The sequence below is a fragment of the Panthera leo genome, chromosome A3, assembly GCF_018350215.1.
Source record: "Panthera leo isolate Ple1 chromosome A3, P.leo_Ple1_pat1.1, whole genome shotgun sequence".
NCBI classification, from domain to species: Eukaryota; Metazoa; Chordata; class Mammalia; order Carnivora; family Felidae; genus Panthera; species Panthera leo.
This window is the reverse complement of record NC_056681.1, coordinates 40,776,384-40,790,881: the sequence shown is the minus strand read 5'-3', so window position 1 is coordinate 40,790,881 and position 14,498 is coordinate 40,776,384. Positions and strand designations below refer to the sequence as shown.

General features: G+C 38.0%; 1 protein-coding gene across 1 annotated transcript in view; it reads right to left on the bottom strand.

Moving 5' to 3' along the window:
- The window catches only part of MACROD2 (mono-ADP ribosylhydrolase 2), a 2,023,701-nt gene that overhangs the window by 489,298 nt on the left and 1,519,905 nt on the right, over positions 1–14,498 (bottom strand). Inside the window, exon 8 of the mRNA XM_042931649.1 lies at positions 9,236–9,309. Within this exon, the coding sequence (XP_042787583.1) occupies positions 9,236–9,309 (74 nt within the window). The remainder of the gene's footprint in view (positions 1–9,235; positions 9,310–14,498) is intronic.

The window sequence follows — 14,498 nt, the reverse complement described above, 5'->3', positions numbered from 1 at the left end:
AGAAGGGGAAAAAATAGCCTTGGCACCAGAAGCTAAAGTGTGACGGTTCTTTGTGATCCATAATGAGGAAACAAGGGGCCATGTCCCTGATCTTGTCAAATTAGCACAAGGATAGCATATGAACCTTTCAAGAGGCTGAACATACATTTCTTCAATGGATTCCCAATTCTGTTTTCTGGAGTAGACAAATATGTTTACCTTTTCATTACTCTGTGGCTGTGTGTCTGATTGTTGGGAGGCCGGGGAGTGTGACAGTGTAACTGCTTCTACTCAGTAGGAACCGATATCATTACCTCAAAAGGCACCAAGTATGAGCTGGAAACTCTTTTTTTTTTGCTTTTTATGACAAAGCATTTGCTTATTTATTTTAAAGATTGTTTTATTTGAGTATACTTGACATACAATGTTATGTTAGTTTCAGGTGTACAACTTAGTGATTCAAGTTGTCTTTATGTTATGCTGTACTCGGCACAACTGTGGCTACCATCTGCCACCATAAAATGCTATTAAAATATCATTGACTATATTTCCTATGTTGTGACTTTTATTCTTGTGACTTATTCATTTCATAACTGGAAGCCTGTCTCTCCCATTCTCCGTCATCCATTTTGCCCATCCTCTTCCCCCATTCCCTTTGGCAACCATTAGTTTGTTCTCTGTACTTATAGGTCTGATTCTGCCTTTTGTTTCTTTATTCATTTGTTTTGTTTTTTAGATTCCACTTATGAGTGAAATCATGTGGTATTTTCCTTTCTCAGTCTGACTTATTTCACTTGGGATAATACTATCTAGGTCCACCATGCTGTCACAAATGGCAAGAGTTCATCCTTTTTATGGTTGTGTAATATTCCATATTATATTATATTATATTATATTATATTATATTATATATAATAATAAAATATATGTATATTATATAACATATATAAATATATAATATATAAACATATAACATAAGTATAAATTATAAATTTATAAGTATAAATTTATAAATTATATAAATATAAATATATATAAATACATAATGATATATATATATAGTAACTAAAATATTCTTTATCCACTTATCTATTGATGGACACATGGGTTTCTTCCATATCTTGGCTGTTGTAAATAATTTTATAATATATTGTAAATATTTCTACAATAAACATAAGGGTACATATATCTTTTCAAATTAGTGTTTTTGTTTTCTTTGGGTAAATACCCAGTAGTGGAATTATTGGATCATATAGTATTTGTATTTTCAATTTTTTTTAGGAATCTCCATATGCTTTTCCACAGTGGCTGCACCAATTTACACTCCTACCAACAGGGCATGAGGGTTCCTTTTCTTCCCCACATCCTCACCAACAGTTTTTTTCTGTGTTTTTGATTTTAGCCATTCTGACAGCTGTGAGGTGGTACCTCATTGTGGTTTTGATTTGCATTTCCTTGTTGATGAGTGATGTTGACCATCTTTTCATGTGTCTTTTGATCATTTGTATGTCTTCTTTGGAAAAATGTCTAGTCAGGTCCTCTGCTCATTTTTAATCAGATTATTTGGTGGGGGTGATGGTGTTGAGTCATAGAAGTTCTTTAAATATTTTGGCTATTAATCCCTTATCAGATATATCATTTGCAAATATCTTCTCCCATTCAGTATACTGCCTTTTTGTTTTGTTGATTGTTTCCTTCACTTTGCAAAAAAACTTTTTATTTTGATGTAGTCTCAATAGTTTATTTTTGCTTCTGATTCCTTTGCCTTATGTGACATATTTAGAAAAATGTTGCTATAGCCAACACCAAAAAAATTACTGCGTATGTTCTCTTCTAGGATTTATATGGTTTCAGGTCTTACTTTAAATCTTTACTCCATTTTGGGTTTATTTTATTATTATTATTTTTTTTTTTTTTTGGTCTGGTGTTCCATTTTCATTCTTTTACATGTAGCTGTCCAGTTTTCCCAGTACCATTTGCTTAAAAGACTGTCTTTTCCCCATTGTACAGCCTTTCCTCCTTTGTCATGGACTAATTGACCACGTAAGTGTGGGTTTATTTCTGGGCTTTCTATTCTGTTCCACCGATCTATGTGTCTATTTTTGTGCCTGTACCATACTATTTTGATTACAACAGCTTTGTAGTACATCTTGAAATCTGGAATTGTGATACCTCCAGCTTTGTTTTTCTTTCTCAAACCGCTTAGCACAAGAAGTTTTGTTCTCTGGCTACTACTATCAGTTGACCTTAAGGTCCAGAGCTCACTGGATAAAGTCTGGGGCCATAGCGACAAGTTGCAGAGTAGGTCATCTGTGTCAATGCAGCACTGCCACATACACGCAACATCTCATGATGCCCTGCCACATCTGTAGGCACAACACTTAAGATGACAAACAGCAATAGCACAGGTGTCAAGTTTCCCTCAGAAGGCACAGCATTAACAATTTACATGACAAGTAGATGATATTTAACATTTTGTACAACAATCTGTTTGTGCTAAAAGCACAGTTAAAAATATTATGTTAGTCAAAGGCCCAAACTCTGCATGCAATGAGAGAAAATTTCTACCTTCCTCCCGAAGAGAAGAAAACTGATTTTGGTTTTAAAAATGCAGAGCTAGGGTTCTTCCCTGCCAAGGTATCTAAGTCACACCGGTAGCCCACTAAGGGCCTTGCAAGATGAAGCCAAGACTCCTCCATTGAATTGTTCTCACCTTAGAACAAAAGGGTCTGTTTGTGGAGGAGGGGGCTGTACTGTCAGCATGAGGAGGGAGATTAGGAACTTCCCATGGAGTGGCTGAATGGGAAAGACTTCTGGGAAATGCCATCTTCAAAGATCTGCAGAGATGCAGCTGGGGCCCGGTCTCAGGTGAACCACAGCCTCCCCTCTGTATGTCTATAGCTACCATAGTTTTAATTAGAGCCTCCCAGAATGCTATGCTTCTCCCCATCACTCCTGCTTTATCATTGTTGGGGGTAGGAGGTGTTCAGGTTTGTGTCATGCTACAACCGAGGCCTGATTAGTACTTTAGTGTATCCACATTTGAAAGTAACCAGGAAACTCATTCATCTTGCATGTTAGAATCTTCATCTTAGATGCCTCAGCCCCTAAGATGACTTCCTGGAAGACTTAACACAGGTGCTCTGTGTTACAGGATGTCTGCTCCTTTGGGACATTTGAAATCACTGAACGTGACCTCCATAATGGAGAAATAGCTCATACAATATCAGGGCATTTGTAGCTTTTAGAGGGGGAAAGACATCCTATTCTTCTTCTGCTTTCTATGGAAAATATTATAAATATGTGCATTGCCCCAGAGACCAATAGTCAGATGCCATATGAGTCCCTGGGGTGGAACAATAGAATAGGCACTGTAAAAAACATTTCTTAGGCTAACTTCCAGATATAAAAGGGGTGCCTCAGAGCTGTGGAGTGGGAAAATTCCTATTTCACAAGGAATATGATATTTTTAGACTGCATAAAAAATGAGGAATGCATGAAACTGCAGATGATAACGTGGAGCAGGCACCCCAAGTTGAGAGTGTGGGCCACATTTCCGCTGCTCATTTCCCTAATGGCCCCTTATTTTGCTCGCTTGTCTCTGCAATAAAGTTTCTACTTGAGAAAAATGGGTACTTATGGAAAGGTTATCATGCCACATGCTGTCATTTGTTTTATAGTGAACTCTGATATTCTTTTCTTTTGATTTTCTGAACCAGGAGTTCTTAATTCTTAATTTTGCCAAAAAATGCCAGTGAGTAATCTTCATTCCTTGCCCACCTCCCACTTGATTCCTGGATTTCTCTGCCACATGCCTTATCTCTCTTCAGTCATGATTTCCATTTCTTTGTATTTCTGTTTTGTAAGATAATTAAACTCTCTGGTTTTCTGAGAACAAGAATTCAAGGCTTAGCAGTGAATATTCTTTTTTGTTTTACAACTTTTCAGTAAGAATTCATTATATTTTTCAGTTCTGGTAAATCATTTTTGTGCCCCAGTTACCTCCTCTGGAGGATTTTCCTTCCTTTTTTCATTAAAGCACTGCTCTATCTCTTCCTCTAGAGTCAATTGTGCTATTTGTTCAGCTGGGCTCCCTCATGTCCCTGAGTCCCCCTAAACATGTGGTGACAATAGCATCCTCACAGTTCAACCTTTGGGCAAATGAAACAAGTCAATGGTGGGTGACAGAACATGTTTTCCCTAGTCTTGTCTACTGGGGCCAAGTGCTCCAGAAAAGCCTCTCTGGATGTGGAAATGTCCAGTCATACAAGCTGGGCATGATTTGCGTAATGAAAGGAATCAAATCAACTGTTGTTGAAAAAAAAAAAAAAAAAAAAAAAAAGAAGTATCCCTTCCTAATGGTTTAGAAACAGAGGGTAAGTAAATGGTAAAATGCGAAGGCTCACTAATTACATGACAACATCAATTATCAATGATCAAAAATCATGAAGATATGCACCATTGAATCATATACTTATCTGACTGAGAGAAGTATGGCCACTGATAGAAGTCACATTTACACGGATTCCCAACTTTTTTAAAGGAAAATTTTATTTATTTATTTTTTAATTTTTTTTTAATGTTTATTTATTTTTCAGACAGAGAGAGACACAGCATGAACGGGGGAGGGGCAGAGAGAGAGAGAGAAACACAGAATCTGAAGCAGGCTCTAGGCTCTGAGCCATCAGCCCAGAGCCTGATGCGGGGCTCGAACCCGCGGACCGCGAGATCGTGACCTGAGCAAAGTCGGACGCTTAGCCGACTGAGCCACCCAGGTGCCCCAAGAAAATTTTAAGGGACATAACCAGATGAAAGGTCCAGAAGTTGCAACTTTACCCCCTGACCTCAACCCTAGCTTTGCCTCAAGGAGGGACCCAGTCGTAATGGGGCCATATTAAGCTGGTGAATGGGTAATGAAGATAATGGACAAAAAAAAAAAAAAAAAAAAAAAAATCAATGAAACATAGACATGAGAGAGATTGAGAGAGTATGTAAATGAACTCCCTTGCTTCTTGTTGGATTTATAGTCTGTAGTTCTGGTTACTCATGAGACCCTGCTATAGTTCTAGCCCTTGAATTTCAAGACTTTTTTTTTTTCTATCATTCATTTATATAATATATCTTCCTTTACATAATATAGCTTGAATGTTTTTCTACTTCTTGTAGCTAATCTCAAACTAAGACCAAAACCCAAGTTAAAATTATGATAATCTGATCAATTTTACCTTGCCTTTCTGTCTGACTTCTTTCCTGAGCTTCAGGCTCAAGTAACCACCTTTCTATTTGAAATCTTCATTCTGTATCTCAAATCACCTCAAACTTAAATGTCTGCGACATCATTATTGTTTTCTTTATGTTTTTTATATCAGCATGCTCCCCTACCAAGTTTCTTAGTAAATGCACCAAAATTTACCAGGGGCTTAGGTCAAAAGCCTAGATGCTATTTTTGACTCTTCCGTTTTCCTCATATACCACACATGATTTACTGCTATGATAGACACTACTACTGTTCATTGATATCCGGTTGCCTCTCTTCTGAATATTTGAGAGGACTTCATTTCCTTGTCCCCTGGGTGCCTTGTTCTGGACAGTGAAATCTGAGAAAAAGTTATATGCATCATTCCTTTGCAGAAGCATTTAAGAGCTATTACTTGATTATCTTTTCCTGTTATGTGATAGATGATATTTCACATGGTAGAGTGTCTGTCAGTCTGGGTTCTTGACTAAGCGAGAGCCCTCTGCTGACTCAAGACATACAAATAGCATGAGCAAAAATAAACCTTCGCTGTTTTATGGCACTAAGATTTGGAGGTTGTTTGTAACTGCAGCAGGAGCTATCCTATCTTAAGACAATCCCCAAGTCCTGCTAGCTCTATCGTCAAAACATATTCCAAACCTGATGCTGTTACCTCCTTTTCTGCCATCGCTATATTTCAAAGAATCCTCATTTCTTGCCTGGATTTACTGCAGTATCCTCTTCATCAGTCTTCCCTTTTCTATTCTGACATCTTCTCTCAAGTCCTTTCTGGCAGCAGCCAGCGTTTTGTCATTTTAAAGGTGAATCTCATCATGCCACTCCCTGTCCCAAACCCTCAACAACTTCCCATTAGACTTAGAATAAAAATCCAAGTTTCTCCATAAACCATAGCACTCTATGATCTGACTCCTACCTACTTGTCCAAATTTGTTTTCTGCCACTTTTTTTTTTTTTAATCTCTGATCCAACAGCATTGTTTCTATTGTCTCTTACTATTACTTGCAAACAGTAAATTCATTTTCCCACCAGGGTTGTTCTCTTGCTATTACTTCTATGTGGAATGTTCTACCTCAAGATCTCTCTGTGGCTTGGGTTGCGCCTTTCCATCATACAAATCTTTGTTCCAAGATTATGTCCTCAGAGCCCTCTGTAAATTATCTAAAACCACATCCTCCTATAACTCACTCTCTCATTACCCTGTTTTACTTTATAGAGTACTCTTTCAACTGTCTTGTTCCTTTAGTTTTTGAAGTTTCTCTTTCCTAGACTATGTATACCGTAAGAGGATGATTTTGCTTTATAGCGTTCTGTCCCTCACATCTAGAAAAATCCTGGTGGTTATTTGTCAAATGAGTGAATTAATGAATAAATACCTTAAACAATCAGGATGTTAAAACAATACTGCAATGAAGAAACAACTGACAGAGAAGTAATATTCTTTCTTTTTTTTTTTAAATTTTTTTTAACATTTATTTATTTTTGAGACAGAGAGAGGGCATGAACAGGGGAGGGTCAGAGAAAGAGGGAGACACAGAATCTGAAACAGGCTCCAGGCTCTGAGCAGTCAGCACACAGCCCGACACGGGGCTCGAACTCACGGACCAGGAGATCATGACCTGAGCTGAAGTCGGCCACTTAACCAGCCCACTGAGCCACCCAGGCGCCCCAGTAATATTCTTTCTTAAGTCCTTAACCTGTTTGTTTTTTGACAGAGCAAAAAATAAATCAAAATACTGCTATAAAAAAACTTTGTATAGCTTTTATCTATCTCCTACTACTTACAATTCATTTACTAAGTAAAATCTGACTTGTTCAAATTAACATGTTTACATTAGCTAATGCATATTGGAAAAAGAAGACTTTTGTTTATTTATTTTTTTAAAATTCTTTTTAACGTTTATTTATTGTTGAGACAGAGAGAGACAGAGCATGAATGGGGGAGGGTCAGAGAGAAGGAGACACAGAATCTGAAACAGGCTCCAGGCTCTGAGCTGTCAGCACAGAGCCTGATGCGGGGCTCGAAATCACGGACCGTGAGATCATGACCTGAGCCAAAGTTGGCCGCTTAACCGACTGAGCCACCCAGGCACCCCGAAAAAGAGGCCTTTTAAAAGAGAATTAGCACATTATATGTTTAAGGTCACAGTGGTGATAACTGATCTGTGTTCCTTAATCTAAACTACTTAAATTTCTATACAACAGACCCAAGAAATGTGCAAGGAAAAGATCTGAAAGCAAAAGAACAGACTCAAAGACAGAGGAAGCTAAGAAGGTTTGTCAGGGCACAGACCATTTAAGTGGGAAACACTAACATATTTCCATGAAAAATAACCTGCATAGTTTAACAGAGAAAACCCATCAGTAGGATTTTTCAATGAACTATAAAAATGACCAACAAGTTTCCTCTTCATAATCATCTCCTTGATGACTTTTGTGTGAGTATACATACTTCTCTCACATGCCACCATGACACATGTGAATTTTCATCAGTAGGGAATATCCTTGGATCACTATTTTACTGGAAATATGGATTTGCACCAATACACTAGCTCAATTTGTATTCATGAAACATTCGACACTTTTGCTAAGCAGATGGTCCAGGTGAGGAGCTTCTACCGTAACCAAGAGATATATTAAAAATACCACTTTCAAAGGGACTGAACTTCTCTCCCTGGCCTCAGGATCCCTCCAAGGAGGAATGGCTGTTGGAGTAAGGAGGGCAAAGTCAGACTCTTGGCTTTGTGAGTCTGAAATCCTGAGTATGTCATTTAACCTTTTGATTCTAGATGAGAATCCTATGCTAGATGCTTCATGAGATTGTTGTGAAAATAATACATGTCAAAGAAATGTTTTGTAAACTGGTTATTTTTGGTATTTTTTAAAAAAATTCTGCTTCTTTGAGGTTATTACAGCCATCCTCTATATCAAATCTGTTATATGTATGCATGCCTTTCAGAGTAAGAGGAAAAGAAAGAACAAGCACCAAAATGGATATGTTTGGCCATGTGGTCTTTACTCCTCCTGGAGAGTAACAATTTCTGAATCTATTTTAAAAATGTTGAAATTACAGCAATTAACAGAAAATTACACTGCTGTTTTTTTTAAATTCACAAAGGCACCAAGAAGCTATCTCTCATATTATTAGCAAAGGCCCACAGTCTGTCTCCATACTCAAACATTTCCAAATAATCCATGTCCTACCCAAGAAGAAAGCTAAATTCATGGTCTATCATAAATGGAACAAAATTCTTTATAGCACTCACATGAATATCTGAGAAAAAATCAGAATAAAAACACACAAAGTTGTGTATTATATGAAACCTATTTACTGTTACATTATGTTAATTGCCAAAATTTTGAAATATAAGCTTCCACAGTATCTCTACTTATTGTGTTACTTTGTTGAGTAATGCTCCTGTTAATCACTAAACATATCCTAAAGATTTTATTAAATAAGCAGAATAAGATGCATGATGAATAGTCCAAGAGAAGCAGTTTCATAAAAAATCCTAATCATGAGGATTTAGCTATCAATTATCCATTTGTACTCCAATTTCACACTCAGAAGTTACTTTAGGGGAATGATTAATTATAAATAAAGGGACCTCAAGATACCAAAAAATTACCATACACCAGGAATCCCTGTCAACAAAGATAGCTTAACTCCTTAAGGAAAATAGCACAGGACAATCCATCCTGTTCTCTCTTTTACACACAAAACCCATACTATCTAAAGATGTAAAAATGAGATCATGACCAAATGAGACTGATCAATTTGTATATATTCACCACCAAAAACAATCAGCATAATCCCTTCATTCAATTAATTACTGGAAAATATTCAATCACCTATGTAACCTCAACAAAGCATGGTCAGCTAGCTTTGGCTCAATGACTAGGTCTACTTGATATTTATGGAATAAATTTTTCTGCTTTTTTTGAGATTGAGGATCAAATTATACCATTTTCAATGTTTTCTAATTATGTTGTTCCTCCTACCTCGTGATGATTCTTGGCCAGCCATTCCTTAATGGTGCTGAGGGCAACAATGGAAGCAGGCTCATTCGGGAATCCTAAGTGAAGAACAGAATAAAACAAATAAACAAAAAAAGATGAAGGCAATAGAGAATTCAATGATGGTATGACACTGAATTTTTCTCATTTAAGCAGTATGCAATTCAACCAATTACTACTGAGCAAGACAGGTCTTAGTAAGGTACCCATGGATATGAAGCCCATGATCACACATATGACGCATGAAATGGGCTAGTGCTATGCCAGTCCAGCACTAACAAGAAAAAGGATTTAACTGTCTTTTAAATTCTACAACAGTCAATTAAAAATATATCTACATTTGTTTAAGAGTTTTCAAAGCACTTTCATATAATATTCTCATAAGAGGTGCTCATATAAGGTTTATTACCCTCAATTTATAAACCAAGTAAATATGGCTAGAGAATACATGTACTTGACCCAGGGTCATGGGCCAGCAGGACTCTATCAATGAACTGGCACAAGACAGGACAAGCAACTTGCCAAATAGCCATACCACTGAAAGTTATTACCAGAATTCAAAGAAAGTTATTATCAGAATTCAAAGAAAGTTATTGTCAGAATTCAAAGGCCTTCTTTTTTAGGGCCACTGGAAATTATGTTTGAGGGGCGCCTGGGTGGCTCAGTCGGTTAAGCGTCCAACTTCAACTCAGGTAATCTCACAGTTCGTGGGTTCAAGCCCTGAGTCAGGCTCAGTGCTGACAGCTCAGAGCCTGGAGTCTGCTTTGGATTCTGGGTCTCTCTCTTTCTCTCTCTGCCCCTCCCCCACTTGTGCTCTGTCTCTCTCTGTCTCTTAAAAATAAATAAATGCTAAAAAAAATTATGTTTGAGATTAAGACAGCATGAATTGACCTGGTTGTGCACTATGGATTTGATTTTAGAAAGATGGGAAGAAAGACACTTATGTCCTACTGAGCAGTAGCACACATAATCAGAATTTCTAAAACCCATCCAGAATATCTCTTTAGCTTATATAAATCAAACATATTTTTGAACTTGCAGAATCATCATACATTCTGCCAATAAAATATATGTGAAGGAATAACCTTACAAATTCTATATTTATGGGGAAAAAAGAAGAAAAGATGGGAGTGACTATTCCTTTGAAACTACTTTCTTTAAACTTACTATTGGCTTCCTAATCACCAAATCTCATATAGTCAATCACTCATTCAAATCAGTCTTCATCTTTTCCTGTATCAGATGTGCTTGACTAGTTTTCCATGTTTCAATACCTCTTCCCTCCTGGATTTAAAAAAAAAATTTTTTTTACTGTTTTAAAGTATACAACACAGTGGATTTTTATAGTTCCACAAAGTTGTGCAGCTATCACCACCAACTCCAGAATATTTTCATCATCCCCCCACAAGATTCTGTGCCCACTAATAGTCACTCCTCAATATCCCTCTACCCCAGCCCCTGGCAGCTATAAATCTACTTTTTGTCACTATAGATTTGAAGATTCTCCTCCTGGATTTTTCAGCACTGCCTTCTATGATTCCTCTCACCTATCTGAGCTCCTCTAGCTCCTTTTTCTAGGAGCATCCATTAAATGTATGCCATTCCCAACATCTAAAGTCAGCCTTCACCTTAGTCGGTATTCTGTGTTAGCCAGCTGCAGCATCATCCACTAACATGCCTTTTAATCAGGGGGCTCCTGTGACATTGTTCTGTGCAGATGCAGAAAGAGAGAGGTATTGCTGAAATGGGGAGATCTGGGATTTAAAAGACCAGTTTTATTGGAAGGCAAATACATATTCCAGTAGTTTATACTAACGGTATAAATCTCATTAGACTTTCAGAGAAAATGTATGAAAGAAGAGGAGCAAGAGAGAGATGTTTGTCCACATTTCCAAGAACAAATGTTGCTTTTCTGATTAGGTTTCTACCTACACACTTTGTAAGAGAGTGCATTAGGAAAGGGGACAAAATAAAGCAGGGCCAAGCTCCACTTGACCACTGTCATATGAGAGAGAGAACCACTGGCATAGGAAAAATGTGCACAACTTTTTATTTTTTTATTTTTTTTAACATTTATTTATTTTTGAGACAGAGAGAGACAGAGCATGAACAGGGGAGGGGCAGAGAGAGAGGGAGACACAGAATCTGAAATGGGCTCCAGGCTTTGAGCTGTCAGCACAGAGCCAGACGCGGGGCTCGAACTCACAAACCATGAGATCATGACCAGAGCTGAAGTCGGACGCTTAACCGACAGAGCCACCCAGGCACCCCATAACTTTTTAAACTTTGTAAATTCATCTATGACATTTGGGATTGTGAATTTGTTTTGAACTGTTTCATCTATTTACATTTTCCTTAAATGAAGGTTTCAAAATATAAAACCCTTAAAATAAAACCTGTTAGTTCGTTCATTAAGCAAATTATTATTGAACCAGAAAAGAGAAGATATATAGACATGTTTAATGAGCCCCTGTCCTCTAAAACCCAAAGTCAGAGGGAGGAAATAAATAAGAGGCATGCATGCGAATGAATCAGGGATGTGGGGACACAGACAAAGGGAGCTAAGCAAGAAAGAGGAGGCTTTCTAGGAAGTGATAGAATGTTTGGGGAAGAGAACAATAAAGCGGGGAGCTGAGGAGACACTGTCCTCAGAAGTATGTGTGAGCAAGTAGGAATTAATGGAAAAGGTAAGAGAAGTGATGAGAGGTAGAAAGAAAAGGACTCCCTGTGGACTGCAAGGAAAAAGCAAGAGGCTGGGATGGGCATTTGTGGTTAGGGGTTAACTACAGGTGGCTTTTCTAGTTTACCTTACCCCCATCTCCCCTCTGAGTTTAACATCTACATTTGTAATCACCTGGATACCTCCCCTTGATACACTCCAGAACCAGAAGTGTAATGTGTATTCTTCCACAAAATGAACTTCTTCCAGTCTTTCTGGTTTCTGCTCATGGATATCTCTCTCCTAAACACTGCTTCAGTATTTAACTGTTTCCCCAGCTGGTAACTGAGTCCTCTGAAATATTTTATACCACTTCCTTTCCTTCTTTGCCATCTGATCTCATTCAAAGAACAATCAGTCCTCACTTTGATTACTGTAGTTGACTCATAATCGTGCCTCTTTGGTCATCCCCCCGCTTCTCCGTTCTGTTGAACACACCACTTCTAAGTGATTCTTCCTAAAGTATAGTTACCACAACATTACACAAAACAATGGTGACCTTGGGGACTCTCCAGCAATTACAGAGTGAACTTTAGCTCCTTAGCTGGGCATGATACACCACAAGGAGCCTTTCTAGACTTGGGTCTTAGTTTTTCCTATTTATTCTCCTCCCATGAAATTCTTCTCCAACTTTTTGATGTGTTTAAGAAGTACTTAAATCATAAGATTATAGGGCTATATAAAGCTAATAAATACTGTAATCATGCTCAGTTGCAATGGCCGTCAGCATTAACCTTTAGAAGACGTAAGTCCCCACAGAGAAATTATAAAAATTCTCATAGAACCATGGCAACTACAGTCAGTTCCCAATTATATGTGACCTTCTGGTCACTTTCCCACATTTATCAAAGCCTCTGGCACTGAGCTATTGTTTTCATCTGTATCTCAAGGCTTGCCATAACCGTGGGTGACTTCAGTGTCCAATAAGATGACCCACCTGGCCTGCCAGTTCCTTGACCTGGTCATTTTTGACAACCACCTCCACTCCACCGCCTCCCTAGATCACACCCTGCTCCTTGAAGCAACATTTTTATTCCCAAATTACTAATTTAAGGATGCTCTCTCAAAACTTGTTCTATCTTTAGTTTGTTCTGCTACCTTCCAAGAGATGTCCTTTATAAGCACTTGAAGCCCAAACTAGTGCTCATATTTCCTGCCTGAATGGTGTGACTCTTTCCTACCTCTCTAGGCTCTTCTCACACTGTATCGCTCGTTGCTTCCTCAACTCCAGCTACACTGACCTTCTTTCTGTTCTTTGAATGTGGCATGTTTGCTTTTGCTCTCTGCCAGAAGGCCTTGCTCATGCTGTATCTTCTTCCTGAAATGACATTTCTCCCTCGTTTCCTAGCTTATTTTAACTTTTATTTGTTCTTTTCCCAGTCATCACTTCTCCAGAGAAGGCTTCTCTGACGACTCCCTATTTGACACTTTCATAACATCATGGAGCTTTTCCTGGTGGTACTCATCTTAGCTTCAATTTTACCTTTATTTATGTACATATTTGATTAATAATCCTAGTAGAGTGAAAGCCCTAAGGAGGCAGACATCACATCCGTGTTTTGCTTATCACTGTATCTCTAAACCATTGCTGGCACCTACAAGATGATCAATAAATGTGTGTTGAATGAGTGAATGGACTGTGGACTTGTGATTCATTGTACTGACAGCAAGAAAGCCAGCACTGGGAGAACAAGGGTGTTTAGCTCTAGAGTCTCAGAGGGTGAAGGGTGCAATGATATATCCACATTATCCTATTTCATCCCTGAGGGGAAACTACTGAGAAGATTCATATGAGAAAACACAGTTCCTAATGGAATGATATCCTGTAATCAATTAAAAATGGAGGGAAATATCAAGACAAATGTCCCTGAAAATATGCCTTCTTTCAGTGGGCATATATCTATACAAGATGAAGTATGGTGTTCAGAGGAAACAGCAACAGCACAATTCTTTGTCCACTTAACTGCAAGACTCCAAGGGTTACAAGTAAGACCAATGAATAGACAGGATAGATTTTTGCTCAGGGATGGGCTCCCGACGACAGTAAGGCCTACCTCGGGAGGTCGCAATGTATTCTGGTCACCAGAGGGCTTTTGTTCATAAAAGCAGGATGGCCACCCAGAGGGAAGGCTGCAGACAAGCTTTAGATGAATCATTGAATTAAATGACATAGAAAATCTCTTCCAAGTATGAGGGTCAATGAGGCTGAACAAGCCATTAATAATTTAGGGCCAGGCGTGCAGGGAATTATATATGTGTGTGCCCAGGTGTACATAGAATCTGTGCTTCTGTTGGCATTCCAAAGTTTAGTTCCTTATTCATTAGTATAGATTATTAAATTTAACTTCTGTTGTGAATGTTGAAGTTGATTTACAGAATGTGTAAGTGATTTTTTCTTTTTGTTTACTTTTATATTGAAACTACTTGCAAAATTTTTACATGCACGCAAATGTACATACATACATCATACACACATACCACCCTTACCCAAATCAAGATATAAAATATTTCTAGCTCTTCAGAAAACTG